This window comes from Labeo rohita, chromosome 2, assembly GCF_022985175.1.
Source record: "Labeo rohita strain BAU-BD-2019 chromosome 2, IGBB_LRoh.1.0, whole genome shotgun sequence".
Classification (NCBI taxonomy): domain Eukaryota; kingdom Metazoa; phylum Chordata; class Actinopteri; order Cypriniformes; family Cyprinidae; genus Labeo; species Labeo rohita.
In genome coordinates this window covers 30,034,450-30,043,662 of record NC_066870.1, presented here as the reverse complement: position 1 = coordinate 30,043,662, position 9,213 = coordinate 30,034,450, and the positions used below count along the sequence as shown (strand labels likewise).

The 9,213-nt window shown below is 34.4% G+C and overlaps 1 protein-coding gene and 1 pseudogene across 2 annotated transcripts; one reads left to right on the top strand and one right to left on the bottom strand.

Annotated features, from left to right (window-relative positions):
* The window catches only part of LOC127152299 (tripartite motif-containing protein 16-like protein), a 247,054-nt pseudogene that overhangs the window by 225,646 nt on the left and 12,195 nt on the right, over positions 1 to 9,213 (bottom strand).
* Positions 466 to 9,023, top strand: gtpbp4 (GTP binding protein 4). 2 transcript variants are annotated; one of them, XM_051092810.1, is made up of 16 exons: positions 466 to 609; positions 1,275 to 1,445; positions 1,556 to 1,659; positions 1,798 to 1,934; positions 2,912 to 3,012; positions 3,094 to 3,186; positions 3,310 to 3,501; positions 3,605 to 3,670; positions 4,753 to 4,842; positions 5,630 to 5,740; positions 5,858 to 5,987; positions 6,067 to 6,167; positions 6,360 to 6,557; positions 7,794 to 7,859; positions 7,962 to 8,096; positions 8,552 to 9,023. In XM_051092810.1, the coding sequence occupies exons 1-16, from the start codon at positions 562 to 564 to the stop codon at positions 8,702 to 8,704; spliced, it is 1,896 nt and encodes a 631-aa protein (XP_050948767.1). In that variant the 5' UTR covers positions 466 to 561; the 3' UTR covers positions 8,705 to 9,023. The 2 variants fall into 2 exon arrangements, with proteins under 2 accessions (XP_050948767.1, XP_050948776.1); XM_051092819.1 differs by having other exon boundaries at positions 3,094 to 3,190; positions 3,314 to 3,501.

Genomic DNA, 9,213 nt, shown 5'->3' with positions numbered 1-9,213 from the left:
AAAAGTTTCGTTTTTCCTTCTGAAGCATCAGTGAGTGTTTGAACCTTCTGTAATAGTTGCATATGAGTCCCTCAGTTGTCCTCAGTGTGAAAAGATCGATCTCAAAATCATAGTCATTGTTGGAAAGGGTTCAAATACACAAAAATGCGGAAAACCCACAGTTATCCCGTAGAACTAAACGTGCAGCTATTGTAGTTGACCCTAGTATTTGTTTATTGTCATGTCTAGATTCTGGGAAAATGTCTCTGAATTCACATGACACATTAATTCCATGTTTGTCTGGAGTCGCAGTTCAAGCAGCTTTCGCATTTTTACATTTTTACTTCGTTCTGAACAATAAGTTTTATCATTTCATTCCTAACAAATTTGTTTTTGTGAAATGTTTTTCCTAATAAGCGACTTTGTTCTGCAGTTTCAGTGATCTCAGTGGCTCCTCCCACCGCTAGGTGACGCTGTGAACTCGTCAGCGCGGTACCACGTGTGTTGCGCTTTGTGACTTGCGTCTGCTACGTGTTTCGGCCCTTCCGCGTGCTCTCTAGAGGAGTCGCGTGTGCCTCTATCATGGCTCTCTACAACTTTAAAAAGATTATGGTGGTTCCCACCGCTAAGGTAGGAAAATGACGGCTTTTTTTTTTTTTTACTCTCAGATGCGTGGTTAAATGTTATAGACAGTATAGTCGGTGTTGGCGTTAATAACGGACATTGACAGAATGCTGCTCGAATTGTACACACGTGTGCGTGGTGTCGAGCCATTTAACTTTTCTTGTGTTATAATTTTATTCACTTACTGTCAACGTTTAACTTGGTTTTTACTGGCGTCATGTGTTAAAATGAAGAGTGAGTGTTAATGATGTTAAATAATCGGTAGAGCGAGTAAACAATAATGCCTTGAGATCTTTGCTTGATTAATTTTATATTGTAGAAATGGAAAACGTATGGAAATTTCGTGATATTTGCTTTCCACTTCATGGAAATATGCAGATATAGTGGAAATCCAGAAAATATATGTTTTTCTAGTTAAAATTCACTGTCTAATATTGATATGTGAGTGCAGCCTTTATAAAATTATATAAAATTGTAATGTATATTATATCATTTGTTATATAAAGTCCTTAAAGTAACCATTAATGCTGGAAAATTATAGAAGAGTCATGGGAAGTCATTTGTCCATATATGTGGGAACCCTGGTGTATCTCAGTATGGGAATTTTACGTTTTTTAATTATTAAAAAATATTTATTAAAACTATTTATTTGTTTGATTTTCTCCCTGCAGGACTTCATAGATCTGACTTTATCCAAAACCCAGCGAAAAACTCCCACTGTTGTACACAAGCACTACCAGATCCACCGAATAAGACATTTTTATATGCGCAAAGTCAAATTCACCCAGCAGAACTACCATGATCGACTGTCACAGATTCTCACCGACTTTCCCAAACTGGATGTAAGTGTCACAGACTTCAAAACAAACTTAAGAACAAAGGTTATACATGTTGATCCTTTTTAATCATCTCTTGTTTAGTAGATAAATTATGTCCTTTGTGTGTGTTTCAGGATATTCACCCCTTCTACGCTGATCTGATGAATGTGTTGTATGATAAAGATCATTATAAACTGGCTTTGGGTCAGATCAACATCGCCAAGAACCTTATTGACAAGTGAGTCTGTTGAAGTTATCAGCATCATGCTTATGACGTTTTAGCATTTATTTGTGGTTGATTTAATTAAATGTTTTCCTTTTGTCATGTCTATGCAGTTCATTAACGGAGTAAAACTGTTTGTGTGTGCATTTGCAGTGTTGCTAAAGATTATGTGCGGCTGATGAAATATGGAGACTCTCTGTATCGCTGCAAGCAGCTGAAACGGGCCGCGCTGGGTCGCATGTGCACCATCTTAAAGCGACAGAAACAGAGTCTGGAGTATTTGGAACAAGGTATAAACACTTACATCTAGCTAAATCTAAATCAAAATAATTCTTATATGCAGATTTGCTGCTCAAGAAACATTTCTGAATATTAGTAATGTTGAAAACGGCTGTGATGTTTAATATGTACACTCCTGTTCAAACGTTTGGGATCAGTAAGATTTATATATATATATATATATATATATATATATATATATATATATATATTTATTATTATATATTATTATTATTATTATTATTATTATTATTATTTATTTATTTTTTTTAAAGTTTCTTGTGCTCATCAGAGTTCCATTTTTGATCAATATTTTTTTTTTTTAATATACTTAATGTAATTTATTCCTTTGATGCAAAGCTGAATTTTCAGTATTATTATGCCAGTCTTTAGTGTTTCATGTTCCTTCAAAAATCATTCTCATGCTGAGTTATTATTATTATTATTATCACTGTATGAAACAACTATGCTGCTTTAATTGTTTTGGAACCTGAGATTCTTTTTTTCAAGATTCTTTGAATAAAAAGTTAAAAAGAACAGCATTCATCCAAAATAGAAATAAAAGTTTTTACTCTTACTTTTCATCAATTTAACACATTGCTGAATAAAAGTATTCATTTCTTTCAAAGAAATTAAAAGAAAAGATCATGTGACACTGAAGACTGGAGTAATGATGCTGAAAATTCAGCTTTGCATCACAGGAGTTAGTTACATTTTAAAGTATATTAAAATAGAAAACCACAATTTTAAGTTGCAATAGTATGTCACAATGTTATTGTTTTTTTTCTATATTTTTAATCAAATAAATGCAGCATTGATGAGCAGAAAAGACTCTTTAAAAGGCTTTAAAAATATTACTGATCTTTTGAACGGCAATGTGTTTATGTATGCATGTATGAATATTTGGCTTCACTTATGAAAGCATGAACATAAAACAAAAATATGCACAAACTCTTTTTTTTTTAAATGCACATTAATTTTATTGCAGTGCGGCAGCATCTGTCCCGTTTACCCACTATTGATCCAAACACCAGAACCCTCCTGCTGTGTGGTTACCCTAACGTTGGCAAGTCCAGCTTTATCAACAAGGTTTGTTTGTACATGTAGATTAAAGATCAAGTGTGTGCTGTTTTAATATTAGGTTTTAATGGAGTGTGTGTGTGTATACAGGTGACCCGTGCTGATGTTGAGGTCCAGCCGTATGCCTTCACCACCAAATCTTTGTTTGTGGGTCATATGGATTACAAATACCTGCGCTGGCAGGTGAGTGTTTGAAAAACGCACTTTCTTTTCAGACAATATTTTACTGCACTGATTTAATATTAAATGAATATATTAAAAATGTGTCTGATGTTTTAACTGATAATTATGGTTGTATGTTTACAGGTAGTTGATACACCTGGTATTTTGGATCACCCTCTTGAAGAAAGGAATACCATAGAAATGCAGGCCATCACAGCTTTGGCTCACTTGCGTGCTGCTGTGCTCTATGTCATGGATGTTTCAGAGCAGTGCGGACACACGCTCTCACAACAACTAGAGCTCTTCAACAATATACGGCCACTGTTTGCCAACAAGGTACGCATACATATAAAGATGTACATTTGCTTGCAGTTAAACACCATATACAGTAGTTTTGTTGTAGTGAATTATGTCAGTAATGATTATTTGTGTGATGCAGCCTCTGATCGTGATGGCCAATAAGTGTGATGTGAAGAAGATCAGTGAACTCTCCGAGGAGAATCAGGTAACAGATTCTAAATCATTCAAAAATGTTGAAAAAGCATCCTAAAAAAAAAGTTAATTAAACTATCCTAAAAACAGACATCATCATTTCCACAAAAATAGTAGGATCATGTGACACTGAAGACTGGTTGCTGAATATTCAGTCTTGCATCAATATAAAAATATTTTTAAGTATTATTAAATAGAACCTTATTATAAATTGTAAAAATCAGGTTTCCCACGGGCCTTGAAATCCTTGAAAGTTTGTGAATCTGAAAAAAAAAAAAAATGTCAAGGCCCTGGAAAGTTTTTGAAAATGAACATACATAAATACAGGTCCTTGAAAGTGCTTGAATTTGTTTTGTTGTTGGTTTTTTTTTTTTTTTTTTTTTTTCTCCCCCCCATATTATTCCCTCTGGTCCGCTAGTATGTTATTTTGCCAACACTTTGTGGCCTATGCATACTAGCTTGCTTGACTTACGTTAGCATTTATGTGTTACACGCGCACAAAACTGCTATGATAGTACCTCAACATTTCACAGACACACCGTGAAACTTTGCAAAAATGCTTTTTTTTTAGTTGTTTGAAACATGAAAACTGTAACAATGTATCCTACTAGGTAACACGATGTAACCTTGCTCTCACTTGAAATGTTTTCCCCACATTAAGTATTTGAATTTGAGGGTACTGGACCTGGAAAGTCCTTGAAAGGCCCTTGAATTTGAAGTTAACCAAGGTGTGGGAACCCTGAATAATATATAAAAACTACTTTCTATTGTTTTTGCTCCAATAAATGCAGCACTGGTGAGCATGAGACATTTTCAAACACATTTTACTTTTGTAGTGTTTTTTGTTCTTCTATGAACTTTTGTATTCCATAGACAAAATGACCACACACAGATTTGGAGACATTTTTCAGTATTATTTTAACAGAAGATTTATACTGTCCATTTTGTTTCAAAAGATCTTCCTAGCTTCGTAATGTTACTGTTTCAGCCAGTGACTAAGATGTATGTTAGGTTTAAGAGAGAATGAGAGAATATAGATGCAACTAATAGACTGTTTCTTGAGTGACACTGAAACTGAGCTCTGTCTTTATGTAGAAAATCTTTACGGATCTCATTTCTGAGGGGGTCACAGTGATTGAGACCAGCTCTCTGACGGAAGAGGGAGTGATGCAGGTGAAGTCTGAGGTAAGATCACAACCAATCATTCATACATGTTCACTGAAATCCGCCTATTCTTTTAAAGGAGAGGTTCACTTCCAGAAAATTTCCTGATAATTTACTCAACCCCATGTCATCCAAGATGCCCATGTCTTTCTTTCTTCATTTGCCAAGAAATTAAGATTTTTTTGAGGAAAACATTCCAAGATTTTTCTCCATATGGTGGACTTTAATAGTGACCCTACGTGGAAGGTCCAAATTTTAGTTTTAATGCAGCTTCAAAGGGCTCTACACGATCCCAGCCGAGGAATAAGGTCTTATCTAGATAAACGATCTGTAATTTTCTTTAAAAAACAAAAACACTTGCATACCCTTTAATCACAAATGCTCTTCTTACACTGTGATATACATGCACGCTTCATGCATTACGTGATCACGTTGGAAAGGTCATACACGGTTAATTCTCTGTCTGTGTACTTCAGTTCAAAAAGGTATGGTAGGGCAAAAACATCTTGTTTTCTCCTCCAACTTCATAATCATCTGTTGTTTTGGTAAAGTGTGTTTTTACTTTCTTTGCACGTTCACTGTGTAAAGAGAGGGTCGGTACTTCTGCCTATGTCACACATGCATAATTACATAATGCATGAGGTCAAGCTAGTGCAAGATGAGCATTTGTGGTTCAAGTATATAAATTTGTATTTTTCTTTGAAATTACTGATCGTTTTGCTAGATAAGACCCGTATTGAAACTGCTATGTGGACCTTCAGCCCATTGGTAGATTGATGGTTTAGATGATTTCTAATTTTGTTTATAGGCATGTGATCGGCTGTTGGCTCATCGTGTAGACACAAAGATGAAAACTAAGAAGGTCCATGATGTTCTGAACAGACTTCATCTGGCAATGCCCACCAAGAGAGATCAAAAGGTACATGCTCTTTGCACTTCTTAGACCAGTGTCAGCTTGGTCATAAGCATATTTCTTTATAAATGCTTTCTGTAAACGTAGTGTGTTTTATAAAAGATTTTGATTTGGTTTGTGCAGGAAAGGCCTCCTTTCATTCCTGAGGGGGCTTTGCTCCGTAGAAAGGCGATGGAGACGGATGCTCCCAAACGCAAACTGGAGAGAGACTTGGAGGTTGAGCTGGGAGATGATTACACACTGGATCTACAGAGTAAGAAAAACACACATACACATGCACACAAATATACACTTCAGGCCTGTGTAAAAAAAATGTTGTCTTGTTTGTTCAGAATACTGGGACTTGATGAATCCAGAAGAAAAACAGGATAAGATTCCTGAGATTTGGGAGGGTCACAATATTGCTGACTACATCGACCCAGAGATCATGAAGGTATGAAACAAATGCCTTGATTTCAAACTGTAGCACTTTAGATATTCTTTTCAGGACTGTAACAACTGATATAAAGTGCCTGCTGAAATTCAGATTAGTGGTTGCTCATGTGGATTTTTGATGACAAAATTGATCTTTGGTGGCTTCAGTATTGAATATTTGGTTACATCCTTCCCTTTCTGTTGTTCTCAGAGGCTGGAGGATTTGGAGCAGGAAGAGGAACTGCGTGAGAAGGCAGGAGAGTACGATTCTGAGGAGGAGAGTGAGGATGAAGAGATGAGGGAGATCCGTCAACTCGCCAGTCAGATTCGCGAGAAAAGGAAGATGAAGATTCTTGCGTCCAAAGAGAAAGACATACAGGGACCCAGAATGCCCCGCACGGCCAAGAAGGTCAGTCTTTCTGTCCATCAGTCTTATTTTTGTATATGTTTAAATGATAAAAAGCAGTCTCATGTCAGATTTTTACAAATTTTAGGTGAAGTATACTATCAGTCAAAAGTTTTTGAACAGTAACTATTGAAATTTTTTTTATTTTTTTTTTTTTAAAGAAGTCTGTTCTGCTCACTAAGTATACATTTATTTGATCTGAAGTACAGCAAAACAGTAACATTTTAAAATGTTTTCACTATTTAAAATAACTGTTTTCTATTTGAATATTTTACAATTGAATTTATTCCTGTGGTTTCACAGCTTAATTTTTAGCATTATTACTCCAGTCACATGATCCTTCAGAAATCATTCTAATATTCTGATTTGCTGCTTGAAAAACTAATTATTATTATTATTATTATTATTATTATTATTATTATTATTATTATGTTGAAAACCGCTGAGCAGAATTTCTTTCAGGTTTCTTTGATGATTAGAAAGCTCAGAAGAACAGCATCTATCTGAAATGTACATTTTTGTAACGTTTTAAATGTCTTTATCATCACTTTTGATCAATTTAAAGCATCCTTACTAAATAAAAGTCGTCTTTTCTGTCATTTCTCCCCCCCACCCCCCCAAAAATGAAAAATTATACTAACTCCAAGCTTTTGAATGGTATAATGTATAATGTTACAAAAGTTTTCAGACAAATGCTAATCTTTGGATTTTTCTATTTAAAGAATCCTGAAGAAATGCAATCAGCTGTTTTAAATATTTTAAATATATAATAAGCAGTTATTTTAAATGGTAAGAATATTTCAAAATTGTACTGTCTTTCTTGTATTTTGGATCAAATAAATGCAGGCTTAGTGAGCAGAAGAGACTTATTTTTTAAAAAAACAAAACAAAAAAAAAACATTAAAAATCTTACTGTTCAAATTTTTGAGAGGTAGTATATGTAGTTAAGATGAACCCCATATTTTTATTCAAGTTTAGTAACACTTTATTTTACAGTGTCCTTGTTACACATTAAATATACTTACTGTAATACATGCAGTAAAGTATGCATAATTACATGCAACTAACCCTTACTCATTATATAAATTTATAATTTCTCTGTAACAAATGATACCCTAAAATAAAGTGACCAAAAGTATCTAATATGGAATATTTGATGTTAAGCATTCTGTTTTTTGTCAGCTTTTTTGGTTAGCTGGTTAAAAATGTATTGATTTGATTTGGTATATGTAAATGCAGGTGGAGAGAACAACTCTGGAGAAGGAGATGTCTGATCTGGGTTTGGACATGACTGATAAAGATGATGTAAGAACTTGTATATTTAAGTTTTTCTGTAACTAAATTGGTAACGCAATTGATTTTGTATGCATTTCTGAACATGCTTGTGTTCACCTTATGTCCCTCTAGAGCCACTATGCTCGAAGATCTCGCTCTCTGGTCCGAAAGAGGAAGAGGGAACTCTCTGCACCGCCAACATCACGCACTCGCAGTCGTAGCGCCTCGAAGACACCAAGGGACCAATCAGGAGTCAGAGATGCCAAGGTAGTGCCTACGTCACCTGATGCATCATAATTCTGAAATCAGTATTATAGATAATATATGTTACATTTATACTAATATAAATACTAATTTTCAAACAAATATGAAATGAAATTTTGAAAGGTACTCTCATATGACAAGTTACAGGGATTTTTGTAACATTTTGCATTAAGGTTCTCTATGTAAAACGTTTCATTAATGCCTTTACAATGCATTATAAATAACTGATAGACAGTTACAACTGCATGGTGACTTTAATACAATACTTGCCAAATAGCAAGCCATTAACTTTAATACATTTTTATTCATACTTAATTTCACTCAAAATCAAATTCATGATTTCATGATGCAGCAAGTTGATGCATTTGTAAAGAAGTTATTGGTTAGCCTTAATGTAAAGTGTTACAAAGATTTTCAGAGTAATGTGTTCATTGGACTATCTGTCTTATTTCTCCCAGATGTTAAAGAAGGTGAAGACCATGATGAAGAGCTCACAGAAGGAGATGAACAGAGAGGGAAGGAAGGGTGAATCTGATCGACATGTGTTTGATCTCAAACCCAAACATCTCCTTGCTGGGAAGAGGAAATCTGGCAGCACCAGCCGCAGATAAATCCAGCCTTATTCAAATCTTTCTTATGTCCTCATACCTGTCCTTATGCCATGATTAATAAATATTTGTTATATTCTATACTTTTAATAGTTCTTTCTGAAACAGATGATAATGCACCTGTAACTGAAAGAATTAGTTATTGAAATATGTTAATTAGTTATTGAACTATATGTTAATCGCATCATTAGAAATGTCTGATATCATGCAGAATGATGATAAAATGTACAGGATCACGATTTTGAACCCATCACTTACAAAAACAAACGATCTGAAACTATTGTCTGCAGTGGGAGTCAAATAAACCATCCAAATTATTGAACCTGAAATTCATGTGTGAAATAAATTGTCTTCTAAATTTGAGTCACAGGCTGTCCAGAACCTTCAAATGTATTTGCATAAAGAATTTTGTAGATTTATTTTTAATATATAAGCAAATCTCACAAAGAGCATTAGTGCTACAGTATATCAGAAGTGCTGTAATTGTGTTAAAATGTATAAAGGCTGTTCCA

Bases quoted from the DNA above. Each gene is read 5' to 3' on its own strand.
- gtpbp4 (XM_051092810.1), top strand. From the start codon at position 562: ATGGCTCTCTACAACTTTAAAAAGATTATGGTGGTTCCCACCGCTAAG. The intron at 610-1,274 runs GTAGGAAAATGA...TTCTCCCTGCAG, and splicing joins TGGTGGTTCCCACCGCTAAG to GACTTCATAGATCTGACTTT. The intron at 3,671-4,752 runs GTAACAGATTCT...GTCTTTATGTAG, and splicing joins AACTCTCCGAGGAGAATCAG to AAAATCTTTACGGATCTCAT.